The sequence below is a fragment of the Numenius arquata genome, chromosome 22, assembly GCF_964106895.1.
Source record: "Numenius arquata chromosome 22, bNumArq3.hap1.1, whole genome shotgun sequence".
In the NCBI taxonomy this organism is placed as follows: Eukaryota; Metazoa; Chordata; class Aves; order Charadriiformes; family Scolopacidae; genus Numenius; species Numenius arquata.
Window position 1 is genome coordinate 3,602,283 of NC_133597.1, and position 15,382 is coordinate 3,617,664.

Here is a 15,382-nt window from a genome sequence, read left to right on the forward strand (position 1 = left end):
GGCTCCTAAACCTGAGATGCTATTGCACAAGCACTTCTCAGGGGACTTACAGTGTAAGGCATCCTTCTGCTGGCTTCTCTTGCTTTACACCCCTTAGTAAACTATGCTGGAGCAGCCTTTAGCTGCTCCTAAGCTTTCTGCTGAGCAGAGCTCCTAGGCTCTTGGTGCTGCTCTTCCTCCCTCCTACCAGGGAGACCAACCTTGCTCATGCCCAGTTCGGCCTTTATAGAGGGGCTCTGCCCTAATTAGGCTGTTTGAGGTCACATGGCTCCTAACGAGTAACGAGGCTCAGCTGGCTCCTCCAAACCCAAACACCTTACTGTCGCTCTTTAGGTTGGACTACACCTCCCAGGTGTCCCTGCTCAGAGGCGGGGAGGGGGCGATGTCTCTCGGGGGCTTGCTGTCATTTTTTGCCTGTGGGGGAAAAAAAAATCCTGCAGAGGTTTATTGCTGAGGTTAAAACAAGGCCCAAGGTAGGAGTCTCCTGTGGTTTTCCTGTTTTTGAAACTGTCCTACTGCCGCATGTCTTACAGATAAAAACAACCCAAAGCACTACTGAAACTGGCTCTGAGGCGGTGACAAGCCCCTCTCGGCTGAGGGGAGCTGGGGATGGGATGCTCAGGCAGATCTACAGCTGCTTTCCTCGGGGGAACAGACAAATTCCCTCTGGAGGGGCTATCCTGGGGAAGGGAGCCCGGACAGGATCGCTCGCTTCTGTCTCGGAATGCACAGCTAAGGGCTATCCCCCTCCCTTCCAAAAACCAACACGACTCTAGGCAGGTTAATAAACCTAGCACTCTGCCCGAAGCCGGCAACCTCAGCCCGGGTGCAGCCGGGAACCCCAAAAAAGCTGCACCCAAAATAACTGATGTAGATGTCCAAGATTGAGATGAGGTTATTCTGCTTTTAAGGGATGGGAGGGGGAATGGGAGCACCGAGCCGCTCCGGATTCCAGCCCCGAGGCTGTATGTGGGCTGTCTGGGTGGGCATCAGCGATCCCTTCTTCTCCGCCCAGCTTCCCTGCATCCTCAAACAGCATCCCTGCTTTTTTCCCGGCGGGCGTGCAAGGCTGGCTGGCTTCGTAGCGGATGCTGCTGCCTGACCTAAATCTCTGCTGCCTTTGCTCTCTGGGCGCTCCGACGTGGTCTGCCCGGCGGGGGGGTCTCTGGCTGGGCAGCTGGGGGGGCATCCGGGGATACCGGCCCTGGGGGGCTGCTCGCTGCACCCACTGCTAGATTTTGATTATGTCCTTTTTTTCCCCTTGCTTGAGCTTATTGCGTAAGAGGGATTTAAGGGCTTCTGCTCCACTCGCCTCCCTCTCCTTCTAGAGTAAAGACCTAGTTTTTCCAAGTGTTTTACTTTCCAGTCACTGGTGGAGGTTAAACTGGCTCCTTGCTCCTCCACAGGGTATCAGGCCTAAGAAGGGCTTAGCCCTGTGTTATTACAGCTTCCCAGGGCCACGAGCTTAGGGGTTACCAGCCGTGGGCTGAGCACACGTCTCTGCTTCTGCTGCCATTGGGGTGCTCGCCCATGAACTCCTTCATCCGCCCTCCCCGGCGATACTGGCTGTCCCCCCCTTGCAGGCAGTGGTTGCTTTGGGTACCGGGTTTGCCCAGAGGCTCCTGCCCCTTCAGCTCCCACCGTGGCGATGCTGCAATTGCTTCCCCATAGAATCCATCCCTTTGCATCTGGGGCTGTTACAGCACTGCCGGACACAATGCACGCACGGGGAATAACGGGAATGGCATATGACTGTGTGTGTGTGTTGGAAACCAGCACGTCCTTTAGGGTACAGAAGAAGTTGCCAAGGGAGAGGTGACTGTTTCCCGTGGCTCTTCGCCTAGTCCGCCTGGATTTGAAATCACTCCTTGGTCCTTGGTTTTAGTTTTCTTACTTCGTGTTCCTCGAATCCTGTTTCTCTGGGGATGAATAAAGGGAAAACTAACCCCTTCAGGCACACGCTTTTTGCCAATATGATCACGGGAGATGCTGCTTTACCATGCACGAACGTTGCTCCCCCAGGGAAGCCTTCTCTTTAACTCTTGGTGGCTTGTGACAAGGGCTTGAATACATTGCTGAGGTGGCCTCGGTGTAAGTGATGGCAGTCCAGGCTTGGTGGCACCGTCTGCGTAACCCCCGTCATGCTGAGCGGCTGCTGGTTCGCTTGGCCGTGCTTTAAATGAGACTGCAGGGGGAGGCGGGAGTGGGATGATGGCACAGCAACCTCGGAAAACGGTGATGGAAAAGTAAAGCCCTTAATGCCGTTGATTTTAGCGCTCCAGGTGGGAGCTGAGCTGGCCCCAAAACACCCCTGGCATCTTGAAGGTCTGCAGAGCTGGCCACCCGGTGTCCCTCTGCTGATTGCCTTCTGGCCTGTTTTATTTCTGCCCCTGGTTTGAATGAGTTTCCCAAAAGTCTGCATTCTTCCAAGGGGGAGCGGTACGAGCGGGTGCTTGCTCTCCGACAGTCCCTACTGACGACGCTGTGGCTCAGGGCGCCCTTCTCCTTGGCGTTGCAGGTCAGCCTCAACGATTCCCACAATCAGATGGTTGTCCACTGGGCGGGAGAGAAGAGCAACGTGATCGTGGCCTTGGCCAGAGACAGCCTGTCCTTGCTGGGTCCCAAAAACAGCGACGTAAGTACTGCAACCCGGCTCTGTCCTGGGGTGCCGTCCTGGTTTCTGTACCAGCAGCTGCCGAGATACAGCCTTCCTTTCTCTCCTGGCCTGGGAAGATGAATAAAAAGCCCGTTTTTGAGTTCAGAAGCACAAAACCCAACATTTACTACCCTCTGTTTTGCCCCAAAGGCTTGAGCCCTGAAAGGTTGGCTCGGGCAAATCTCTAAGGATTCCCCCCTTTTTAGTTTTCTCATTTTTCACCCACATCTGTCAGAAGGGGAACCAGAGCTCTGCGCCGCTCACCCTGGGGCTTCTCTCTTTGGCAGGTTTACGTGTCCTACGACTACGGCAAGAGTTTTAAGAAGATCTCGGAGAGGTTCAGCTTCAGCGGGGGGAATGGCAGCGAGGTGGCCATCGCCCAGTTCTACCATAGCCCGGCTGACAACAAGAGGGTGAGGACGTGGCAGTGGCCCCAGCGGGGCTCATACATGGTTTATCACTGCCGATAGTATGAACACGGCACAGTCCTTGGGATCAGGGGACCCGGGTGTGCGGCTACCCCGACCCACGTCCGTGGATCATGCTGAGAACCTACCTTTGCACAAGGAAAGTGCTCACAGGGGCCTTTCTGTTGTGGCACTGGGGAGGGATGGACCCCTGTGCCTCAAGTGAGGACCAAAAGCAGTTACTGCGTGGGCCTCTTGCTTCCCAAGAGAGCCCCCTCTGGTGATCCCGGGGGTCCCCGAGGCAGAGGTGGGATGTGCCGACCATGCTGCCATACCGCCTCTACAGCTCTGCCATGCTCAGGATCATCAGAGCATGGCAGGAAAGGGGGTGGCTGGAGGCAGCAAAGTCCTGTCCTCCAGAGTTTGCTCTCCCAAAGGCTCCCCTGGGACACGTACCTTTCTTACTGCTCCCTGAGCTCAGCTCTGACCTCCCGGAGGCTGACCGCCTGCTTTCCTTCTTCCTTCTTGGTTCCTCTCTTCCCAGTATATCTTCGTGGATGCCTTCGTCCCGTACGTCTGGATCACTACCGACTTCTGCAACAACATTCAGGGCTTCTCGATTCCCTTCAGAGCGGCAGATCTCCTTCTGCACGCCAGGAACCCCAACCTCCTCTTGGGCTTCGACAGGTCGCATCCTAAAAAACAGGTAAGTGCTTCTGTTTAGACAGGAAGGCCAGCATCCTACCTCTACCTTGCTGTGGCATTCCCCTGGCCCGTTATGTGCCCCACAGCCCTTACAGCGTGCCAAAAGCCACCCTGCCTTGTGCCATCGCCATGTGGTTTTGTGCTTTGACCATCCACATGGTGTCTAATTTTGGGTCACTGTATGCAGAGCTGTCCCAAATTGGCCAGGACGCCCCTTCCCTAACAGGTCAGGCTGGGTTCTGACCTCTGGAGAGGTGAGGATGTGGTACCTGTGTGATGGCTGCCTTAAACATTTGCTTTCCCTTCTCCTTCATTTATGCTGGTCCTTCCTCCGTGCCGTTCCCGGCCGTATCGATCTCCCCGACTATCGCGGTCGTAACTCACCGCCGAGCGCTGGCAGCCGAGGCAGGACTGACCTCTGCAGTATTTCATGTGGGCACGTGGTTTGGCTTTGGCTTTTGCATAACAAATTGCTTCTTGAAAACAAACCCTGATGGTTTGGTTTTTTTTTTTTGTTCCCCCTGGAGCAACCAGCTACAGTTTGTAAATAATTACAGCACCCTCAGATAGATACAGGCAGCGTAAGCCAAACCTGGAGGTGAAACAACTGTCCCCCAACAAGTGGAGGGGGACAGTCAAGCAGGGTATACGCACAGTCTGTGTTGGTTTGAGTCTGGATCATAGAATCATCTAGGTTGGAAAAGACCCTTGGCATCATCGAGTCCAACCATCTACTACAAAGTTCTTCCCTGCACCATATCCCCCAACACCACATCTAAACGACTCTTAAACTCATCCAAGGATGGTGACTCAACCACCTCCCTGGGCAGCCCGTTCCTGTGTCTGATCACTCTCACTGTGAAGAATTTCTTCCTAATGTCCAGTCTAAACCTACCCTGTTGCAGCTTGAAGCCATTCCCTCTTGTTCTATCACTACTTGCTTGTGAGAAGAGACCAGCACCAACCTCTCGACAATGTCCTTTCAAGTAGTTATAGAGAGTGATGAGGTCTCCCCTCAGCCTCCTCTTCCTCAAACTAAACAGCCCCAGCTCCCTCAATCGTTCTTCGTACGATTTATTCTCCAGGCCCTTCACCAGCTTCGTTGCCCTCCTCTGCACTCGCTCCAGCACCTCGATATCTCTCTTGTATTGAGGTGCCCAAAACTGGACACAATACTCCATGTGTGGCCTCACCAGTGCTGAGTACAGGGGGACAATCACCTCCCTACTTCTGCTGGTCACACTATTTCTAATGCAAGCCAGGATGCCATTGGCTTTCTTGGCCACCTGGGCACACTGGATGTAGCAGGGTGTGTGCTGCATCCAATGCCGATGCCTTCCTCGGGGAGGGAGCTGGCCTGGAGCGGTACCTTCCCTGGGCAGAGTGTCGAGGCTAGAGTCTGGCTGGCTGTACCCTGCAAAAAGAAGAGGCAAAAATTGCAGCTCGGATGCCACTGTAGCGCTTGGGAAAAAACCAGGCAGGTTTTCAGGGACCCTTGGGAAGATGGGATCCGCAGAGGGGCTGATGTGCCTGCGAGCTGGCGTTGTTTTTATCGCTGCTACTTTTGTTGGCAAAACAAGACACACTCTCTCTCCTCTAGGCCTTTCCCGTACTGATTCCCGCAGATCTGCAACAACAGCCTGTTGCTGTGCTCGGGGTTGTTACGGCTTCCGAGGAGGAGACGGCTCTGCCCAGATATTTACCCTTGCTAACGCACTCCATGAGTACATTATAACAACTTCCTTTTATTTCTGAGATAGTGTAAAACCAGGTAGATCGACAGACAGTGGGAAATTATTCTGATAGGAGACCAAAGTGCAGTTTTTTCCTGTTTGGGTTATTCTCCTGCAGCTATAAAGATAAAGAGGAGTCATCAAAGTAGTTCATGGTTTTGCGATAGATGCACACTCATCCTGACTTTGCTGCCTGAGGTTGGGTCTCTTAAAGGACTGGGTCTGTTTGGTTGCCTGGTCCCACTGGCATCTCTCACCTTTGTCGTTGCAGCTCTGGAAATCGGATGATTTTGGCCAGACCTGGATAATGATTCAGGAACACGTGAAGTCTTTTTCTTGGTACGTGTCGCCCCTGTGTGTTACACCCAGCTCCTGTCTTTTCTCGCTCCTTACCTCTCGCCTCCTTTGCTGCCCTGCACAAACCAAGGACCTGGGTACCAAAGCGTGCTCCGGGAGCCCTGGCACCCTGCTCTGCTCACCCGGAGGATGTGGCATGGTGGGGTGACAAGACACAGCCACCGACGCAGGGTCCCTGGGACGCTCCACATTCCCCTGGTTCTTGCATCTTGATAAGGCTCCCGCTCCTTGGTACCCGCTGCCTTCTGCTTTGCTCTGCGAGCGCAGAAATAACACCACGGCTGCCTTTTTTGTTCTTCCCAGGGGAGTTGAGCCCTACGATAAGCCAAATACGGTGTACATCGAGCGGCACGAGCCTTCTGGGGCTTCCACTGTCCTTCGCAGCACCGATTTCTTCCAGAGCCAAGAAAATAAAGAAATAATCCTGGAAGACGTTGAGGACTTCCAGCTCAGGGACAAGTACATGTTTGCAACCAAGTCCGTGGTAAGTATCAGGCGAGCAAATCACGGCGGCGAGTGACGGTCGATGTTTGGGGACGGCGCCATGGCCACAGCGGGGAATGGCTCTGCTTGTGTCTAACGCGTGGTGAGAGCGTTTGCTGGGGACAATGCTCCTCCCTGCTGCTCCTCGCAGCCCTCGTGTTTAGCTTGTTGTGGAGGTGTTGCTCTGACTGCCTGTGGCTGCCTTCCCCTCTTGACCTGGGGCCGCCGTGGACACAGCAACACCTTGTGGATGCCGCTCTCCCGGCAGGGCTCGGAGCGGTGGCGTTTCCCTGTGCCTGCCTTCATTGGGCTGGGCAGAAGTAGGTCGGGTTGGGAAGTGCTGGGACCGGGGAAAAAAACCCTGGGAAGGCCAGCGAGGGGGGACGCGGTGGCAGGGGAAGCGGGGATGTGGCTCAGCAGCTCGGTGGTTGCTTGTCAGAGAGGATTACTGTCAAACGTGGAGAAGGTCCAAGTCACCTACCGTGCTCCAGCCTGGTGAGAGAGCTGGACTTTCAGATTGTTTTCCTAAGGAAGGAGGATGTGGGTGAGCGACGGCAGTCTTTGTGGTCCCTCTGCAGCCCAGGCCCCCCTATACTTTTTGAAGCTGTTGGCTGGTTTCAGGCAAACCTGGAAGAAAGCTAGCTATCGTCTTGTGCTTTGTCTGAGGGCAAGTCCTTTACAGATGATCAGAGACACGACAGGGGAGAGGTTGAGTCCTGTTCCTTCTAGAAGTCACGGAGCATTTTTCTTTGTAGAAAATGTGAGCGTTGCTTTCCTCCCCCGCTGCTGCCGAGGAGTCTGTTTTTACGAACAACCTTTGCCATTTAGGGATGACTCCTTGCTAAACCCTGTAGCATTTCCTGGGCGGCAAGCAGCCAGCGTGTCACCTCTGCCCACCCGAGAGGCTGCAGGGTTGCCTGACGCTGGCTGGGGGACGTGTTTGCGGAGCAGTTTCAGATTCTCGGCAGCTTTTCTCGCAGGTGGTAGAGCCTGCAGCTCTCGGGGCCTGTTCCCTTGGCGCTCCGCCTGCTCTGCAGCCTGCTGTGGTTTACAGGAGATTTTATCTAGGCTCGCTGGAGGCGTAGAGGGGAACGTGGGGGATGGTCCGCCTCTCTGCCGAGAAGTCACCGGGCGCGGGGAGCAGCTTTCCGAAAGCACGGGGCTGGTTGGAGTCGGCATCTTTCAAAGCGTGACCTCAGTTTGGGGGTTCTTCGGAGCTGTTCCACCTTCCTGAAGGCTCAGGGGTCACAGGGGGCTGCCATCACGCTTTGTCCTGCAGCTCTAACGACCGGTGTTAGACTAAACAACATTAAAATCACCCATATTCCATGCTGAGGCAAAGACCAGTGGGAAGCACAGAAGGGTTCAGAGGATGGCCTGGCTGCAGACCCCTGGTGTGGAAATGATACCCCCAGGTCTGGGATGTGGCACTCGACGTCGAACCTGCTGGGGAGGGGACAGGCTAGGTGGCAGAGGCGCCCAGGACTCCGACTTCGGCTCCTCTCCGTGGGAGGCACGGTTGCTTAGTGATACGGAGCCTGGGAAAAATCAGGCTGCTTATTTTTGGAGCCTAGATCTGGGTTTAGGTTCTTACCACTGGCATCCCGTATGAAATAGGTTGCCCCCAGCTTTTTACCTTTTTGGCTTCGCCCTGGTGCCTTTCATTTAGTGCAAATCATTAAAAATAGGAAGGAAAGGACAGAGTGCTCTGCCCAAAGAGGAGGAGGAATTAAAACCAGCTTCCTTAACTCCGTTTGACCGGCCAGAAAGGGCAGTTTCTCTCCTCGCTGAGCGCTGCCCGTGTGGATATAAACCAGGAGTTGGGTAGTGCTGCTTCCCATAGCCATTCCCAGGGCAGGCAGCTGGGAAGGTGGTGTCCCAGGCGCACGTTTTTTGGGTTTGCCCCAGCCTGCCTTTCGGCTGCCGCTGGGGACGAGGGTGATTTCGAGGGGCGAGAGCTAGTCCTAACGTGTCCCTCTGCTCTGCCACAGCATTTGCAAGGCAGCTCGCAGCCGCCTTCGGTCCAGCTCTGGGTTTCCTTCAACCGCAAGCCGATGCGTGTGGCACAATTCGAAACCAAGCATCCAATTAAGGTAAGTGGCGATTTCCGAGAAGACCTCCTTTCTCTGCCTCCTTTGCCAAGGACGCCCTCAGATGTCACCAGCAGTTTTTTCTGCGTTTCACCAGACACTGTGGGAGTTGGAGCTGAGAAGGGACCTTGTATGACCCTGTTCGGGGGATTAGCTGAGCAAAAGCTCACGTTCGGATGATCTTGTGGCTTCCAGGATGGTTCTTTAATCTAGTGATTGATGCCTCTGGAGAAATACTGGAGTATTCAGAGCACTGTGCAGGGCTGGCACCGTCCTGGGCGTGAGACTGTCCGAAAAGACACAGTCACTCCTCCAGCACGGCTGATGGAGGCTGGCCACAAAGCCCAGATACCCTAGAGAGGGGCTGAGCTCGGTGCTCGGTGCTTTGGCTCAGCTTTTGGGGACCTCACCTCTTCCCGTGGCATGGGGCACTAGGTCTCCGAGCTCACGCTGGTTCCACCGTCATGGCCCGGAGCATCCGTCCTCTCCGCAGGTGGAGGAAGCCCAGGGGGACAGCCAGGGTTTGCAGAGAGTCTGCGATCCATGAACCAGACGTGCTGTGGTGTCCCCAGGCTGGCAGGGAAGAAGGAGAGCGTGAGGGGCACGCTCTTGACTGCAAGACACCCCCAGCCTCGGTGGGTTCCAGGCAGAGGGAGCTCTGGCACCGATGGGGCTTGGCACCCTGCGCTGCTCCCGGGGGACTGCCGGTGGCTTGTGCGGGTTGGAGGGCAGAGAACTGCAATCGCGGGAGGAGAAACACCAAAGAAAAAGCAGAGGGGAAAATACCTGCTTGCTAAGTAGGGAAAATACAAATGGGTGGAGGAAAGATTTAACTTACAGCTAAATAAAAGGAAACGCTAAGCCAGCCTCTCCGTAAATCCTGCTTGTGTGCCCACACGTATGAAGCCTGCTTGCTTTTCCATCCACAGGAATATTACGTTGCTGATGCCTCGGAGGACCAGGTGTTTGTCTGCGTCAGCCACGATAACAACCGTACCAACCTCTACATCTCGGAGGCAGAAGGCCTGAAGTTCTCCCTGTCTTTAGAGAACGTGCTCTACTACAGTCCGGGAGGAGCTGGCAGCGACACCTTGGTCAGGTAACATGGGACACACTTAATTGGATCCATTTCTCTCTAATGCAGTTCCTTCTAATGAGAATATTGGCCAAAGTCCTTGTAGCTTGTGGCTGTGTTTGATCAAAGTATCGCCCTGATCCCCGGGCTTGGCACTCAGAATCACAAAATCACATGGGGTTGGAAGGGACCTCTGGAGATCATCTAGTCGAACCCTCCCTGCCAAAGCAGGTCCACCCAGAGCAGGTTGCACAGGAACACGTCCAGGCGGGTTTTGAACGTCTCCAGAGAAGGAGACTCCGCCACCTCTCTGGGCAGCCTGTTCCAGGGCTCTGCCACCCTCAAAGTGGAGAAGTTCCTCCTCATGTTTAGATGGAACTTCTTATGTTCAAGTTTGTGCCCATTTCCTCTTGTCCTATCCCTGGGCACCACTGAAAAAAGACCGGCCCCGTCCTCTTGACACCCTCCCTTTAAGTATTTATAAGCATTGATCAGATCCCCCCTCAGTCTTCTCTTCTCTAAAATAAAAAGACCCAAGTCCCTCAGCCTTTCCTCTTAAGAGAGATGCTCCAGGTCCCTCATCATCTTTGTGGTCCTCTGCTGTACCCTCTCCAGCAGTTCCCTGTCCTTCTTGAACTGGGGAGCCCAGAACTGGACCCGGTGCTCCAGATGGGGCCTCACCAGGGCAGAGTAGCAGGCTGCGATTCCCAGAGCCCACCTTTGTACTTCCTCGCAGGTATTTTGCCAACGAGCCCTTTGCGGACTTCCATCGCGTCGAAGGCGTGCGGGGCGTCTACATCGCCACCCTGATCAACGGCTCCTTCAGCGAGGAGAACATGCGCTCCGTCATCACCTTTGACAAAGGGGGCACCTGGGAGCTGCTGCAGCCCCCGGCGCAGACGCGCTATGGGGAGCAGATAGACTGTGAGGTAGCGCGGGGCGAGAAGGGGCAGGGGGGTGAGCATGGGAGAAGCCCCCCGTGAAAGAGGCCGAAATTGCAATCCCGCCATAAGGGAGTCCCTCCTCACCTTTCCAAGCGGGGAGGGATGGAATAGGTGGGACGAGGACACAGGCGAGCGCGGGATGGAGGGTAAACGCCGCTATATTTTGCTTTTCCAGTTCTCTCAGGGCTGCTCTCTCCACCTGGCCCAGCGCCTGAGCCAGCTGCTGAATTTCCAGCTGCGGAGGATGCCCATTCTCTCCAAGGAGTCGGCGCCGGGACTGATCATCGCCACCGGTACCTCTTTCCTTCCCGCAGCCACGTGGGGGCTTGGGGCGCGTCGTTGTCAGGATGCGAGGAACTTGGCAGCATCTAATTTGTATGCGCAGGTTGCAGAAATGCAATTAAATTGTGCATTTTTGCTGTCCTTTCTCTGCTGCAGTCCCTGTACGGTAATTACAGCATGTACTCTCACCGCAGCATGAAACCCTGCCCGCTTCATCCTGATCCTCTTTCCCGCCGCTACCCACGTGAAGGGTGTCTTGAATGTACTGAAATTCCTGTTTGTCTCGCTCCTTTACTGAAAAAAACACTCAGATGTTTTGTTTCATCCTCCTTTATAGCCACAGGTTTTTCCCCAGCTGCTTTTAAAGCTTGGATTAGTCTGAAATATTGGCTTTTGAAGAGATTAGTTTATAGTGTGAAAAATCAGCTCCTCAATCATCATTTGGCTCACAGATGAAAATAGTGTAGAGGTGTCTGGCTTCCTTTTAAGCGCTCGCTTTGCATTCCTCAAGAAGAATGATTTCTCCCGTTCTCCTAGGCTCCGTTGGCAAGAACATGGCAAGGAAAACCAACGTCTATGTCTCGAGCAGTGCCGGGGCACGGTGGAGAGAGGTAAGGCTGCTCGTGCGCTCCCCAGGTTGGCTGATGCGGTGGGTAGGACGTTGGCAGCGATATAGGTCAGCGATGTGCAGCTCCTGGGCGTTACGGGTGACCTCCACATGAATCCAAGAGGTGTAGCTGGAAGGTGCTGAACGTCAAATGGCAAATCAAGGGCAAAAAGGGCTTTAAATGAAGGACAAGGTGTGGGCTGGCGTAGAGATGAACCTCTCGGTCCTCTAGGTGAAGGCAGGGGGTTCAAACGCATGAGGACTCCCTCCTCTAGTTCTTCTTGTCAGCTGCCAGGACTTACCCTCAGCACAGTTCATCTGGCCCCTTTTAGACGGGACGGACAGCCAGGACTCCGTGCGTGAGAGTGTCTGGAGAGGCTCTGGCATCTTCCAGGAAACTGGGATGTCGCCCTCGCTTTACGAGGAGTTTGATGCTGTTCACTAAGTGGGTGTTCTGGTCTGCGGCAGCGTTTGTGGTCTGCCTGTGCATTCTGCTGCGAGTGTAGTATGGTGTTTCAACATCTGCAAGCTATTTATTCCTGCCAATTAAACGGCCTCCTTTTTCCTCCTGTAAGTGCCGCGCGGTCTGGGTTAAGGTCTGGGCAGCCGCAGCGGTGGTGGGGACGTGCCACGGGTCTGGCCACTGCCAAAGCCGATGGGCTGAGAGTGGGCACCTCCGAAATTCCGCTGGGGAGAGCCACTTTTTTTCCCTGTGGGAGCCTTGTGGCAAGATAGGAGCGCTCACGGCCACGGAAGGGTATCCCAAAGCCGAGACTTTCAGGTGCCAGCCTCCCCTGCATTGCACATCGAAGTGCAATTAAAACATGCCGAGGAAGCCTTGACCCGCGGCTAACAACGCCGGGCTCCTGGCTTCTCTGGGCCCTTTGTGCCACGAGCGGAGGTGCAGAACGACCCAGCTCCGCGGTTCCTCAGCTGCCGAGGAGCAGCAGCAACACAACTCCTCCTCCCGGCTTTGGCAAGCGGCAGGGCTGGAAGGCTTCTTGCTCTCCAGGTCACCGGCGCGGTCTCACCTCTCTCTGTTTTCATCCAGAGCTGTGCTGGGCTCCCCGGACAGGAAAGCAAAAGTGATTTTGTGTTGGTGGTCACTAGGCAGAGCTGGAGATGTGTGTGAAATACAAGTTTCTTTCCATGGGATGGATGTATGAACTGCCTCTGAGGCTTTTTTATTTTTTTTGCACCCCACGGCCCCACTTCTCTTTGAGCACTGAGGAAACCTTACAGCCCCAAACCCGACACTTACCTGCAGTCCTAGGAAGGTGGGAAGTCCCTGCGGAGTGTTGGGAAAGCCTCGCGGACACGACAAAAGAGCTGCAGACTGAGAGGGGGAGCGATGGTCTCCGGCTTCGTGTAGTGGCACTGTTAATTCTTTCTTGGGAGGAGCAGAGTCCAGGGCGCAGGGCTGCTCTTAAACACGGCTGTACCTTAAGGGAATTCATTTTGGCAGCTCCTGACAGCAGATGTTGGCCCATAAACACTCGAATCTCTGGTGCTTCCAGATATTTGTCACGGCCCAGGCGACCTGAAACATTAGCTCTGGTCAGACAGCATTTCTGACAAACCGTGCTTTCCAGTCAAGCATTTCACAGAATCACAGGGGGTTGGAAGGGACCTCTGGAGATCATCTAGTCCAACCCCCTGCCAAAGCAGGTCCACCCAGAGCAGGTTGCACAGGAACGTGTCCAGGCAGGTTTTGAATGTCTCCAGAGAAGGAGGCTCCACCACCCCTCTGGGCAGCCTCTTCCAGGGCTCTGTCACCCTCAAAGTGAAGAAGTTCCTCCTCATGTTTAGATGGAACTTCTTATGTTCAAGTTTGTGCCCACTCCCCTTCATTCAGCCCAGCTCTGATACACCCCTCGGCACCGTTTCTCTTCCAGGCGCTGTCTGGACCCCACTATTACACCTGGGGTGACCACGGTGGCATTCTTGTGGCCATCGCGCAAGGCACCGAGACTGACCAGCTCAAGTAAGTGGCAGGGCAGGGACACTGGGCTCAGGCTGGCACCGGGACAGAGTTCCCTGCAGCGGGCAGGACCTGCCCCTGGCAGCTCTCCCACCCCTCTTTTCTCCAGGTACAGCACAAACGAAGGGGAAACCTGGAAAACGTTCACTTTCTCGGAGAAGCCGGTGTTTGTGTATGGCCTGCTCACTGAGCCCGGGGAGAAGAGCACCATATTCACCATCTTTGGCTCGTACAAAGAGAATGGCCACAGCTGGCTGATACTGCAGATCAACACCACGGACGTGCTGGGTAAGGGGACGGGTGACAGAGCCGTTGCTCACACTGGTTGTGCCGGTGGGAGAGACGTCCTCTCTCTGCCGCACAAGCCACCCAGTGGGTGCCAGTGAGTTTGGACGTACCCTCTCCTGGGGGGCTGAGAGTGAGCAAGGGGCACTGGAGAGGTTTTCAGAAGCCAAAAGCAACCTAGAGACCCCAGCCTATGACCCAAACTATTTTGCCATCTAAATTTTTATCTTGCATTCCCCCACTGATGCGCACGAGCAGTTGGGCACCTAAATACAAATTGGGCACAGAGAAGACCTTTGGTGCTCTTGCCTTCCATTCTATTTCCCAAAAGAGACCCCGGAGAGATGCCCTCAAGTCCCATTAGCATCAGACCCAGCTTCCGTGGCCATCCCGTGGGAGCCAGGGGAGAGAGGACATCGCCTCGGGGGCTGTGGTACCACCATCCACGTTCGGGTGCCCTGTCCCTCGTGTCCCATGTCCATGTGGACCCGGCTGCTGAAGGTGCTCGTGTCCCCTACGCTCTCCCCATCCCCCCTCCCTCCTCGCCGAGGGATTTGTTGAAAAGGAAAAAGGGGAAAAAAAAAAAAAAACCACCTTCTGAAGGCTTGTGCCTATGAATGTTTTATAACCCATTTCAGCTTTGATTGCGAGGCAGCATTTTAATCAAAGAGCAGTTAAACCCAGCAGAGGAATTTGCTCGACTAAAATTTATAACTGATTCCCTTGACGTTTTGTTAGAAACGGATCTGTTTGGTAACCAGAATGACTTCATTTAAATGAGGCATCGCAAATTCACTGTCACCGCGACGGAGCTGCTTGTTGCCTCCCGTCACCGAGTGCCGCCGCACACTCCGAGCTGAAATGCTTTCTGCTCTGCCCTTTCCTTCAGGCCAGGGCTTGAGCCTTGAAACCGGAGTGGGGGGGGGGGGTAAAACTGCTCGTTTTGTGCCAGAGGAGGGCGGGCAGAGAGAAGGGGCAACGGGCACCTTCGTGGTGCGTGAGTGGGTCCCAGCATGCTTGCCCTTGCTCCAAGCACCCTGGTGCCACTAGCCATGGCAAGAAGCCAAGCTTCATGCAGTCCCCTCGGAGGCTGGGCTGGCTGCTTGGAGCCTGTGGCTCCCTCAAGAGCCCTTTTGCACCCCCCTATGAGGTCAAGGGTCTCTGTATCCCCCCTGGAGCACGGCGCAGGACACGGTATCATGCTTTGCGCAGCCTCGATAAGTGCCGCCTCGCTGGGCACTTACAGGCAGCAGTGACCAAGGGACATCTGTGACTGTCTCGCTTTTAAACCCTTGGTCTGGGTGGCAAGGACGGCGCCTTTCTGTACCCCAACCTTGTCTCTTCTCCTAGGGGTCCCCTGCACGGAGAACGACTACAAGCTGTGGTCGCCCTCCGACGAGCGAGGCAACGAATGCTTACTGGGGCATAAAACCGTTTTCAAAAGGAGGACTCCTCACGCCACCTGTTTCAACGGGGAAGATTTTGACAGGCCTGTCATGGTCTCCAACTGCTCTTGTACCAGGGAAGACTTTGAATGGTAAAGACCGATTAATTTCTTTTAGTCTGGATCGTAAGTCCGAGATAAATATCTGTGACCGATCGCTCAGAGTGAACGAACATCCAATTCCCTTGGCTCTTTGTATCGCTGCTTGATTTTACGGCAAAGAGGAAACTAAATAGGCTGAAAACATCCTTTCATTAATAACGGGGCATAAGACTTAATTAATGTCTTTAGAGCCTTTCGGCAGCCTTTGAAAGGTTCTGTAGAGGAGGAAAG

General features: G+C 54.7%; 1 protein-coding gene across 1 annotated transcript in view; it reads left to right on the forward strand.

Annotated features, from left to right (window-relative positions):
- Positions 1-15,382, forward strand: part of SORL1 (sortilin related receptor 1) — a 49,157-nt gene that overhangs the window by 7,304 nt on the left and 26,471 nt on the right. The window contains exons 2-14 of the mRNA XM_074162262.1: positions 2,519-2,635; positions 2,944-3,069; positions 3,608-3,769; positions 5,773-5,840; positions 6,162-6,342; positions 8,333-8,434; positions 9,361-9,530; positions 10,243-10,435; positions 10,626-10,743; positions 11,270-11,343; positions 13,235-13,323; positions 13,430-13,608; positions 14,956-15,142. Coding sequence (XP_074018363.1) covers positions 2,519-2,635; positions 2,944-3,069; positions 3,608-3,769; positions 5,773-5,840; positions 6,162-6,342; positions 8,333-8,434; positions 9,361-9,530; positions 10,243-10,435; positions 10,626-10,743; positions 11,270-11,343; positions 13,235-13,323; positions 13,430-13,608; positions 14,956-15,142 — 1,766 coding nt within the window. The remainder of the gene's footprint in view (positions 1-2,518; positions 2,636-2,943; positions 3,070-3,607; positions 3,770-5,772; positions 5,841-6,161; positions 6,343-8,332; positions 8,435-9,360; positions 9,531-10,242; positions 10,436-10,625; positions 10,744-11,269; positions 11,344-13,234; positions 13,324-13,429; positions 13,609-14,955; positions 15,143-15,382) is intronic.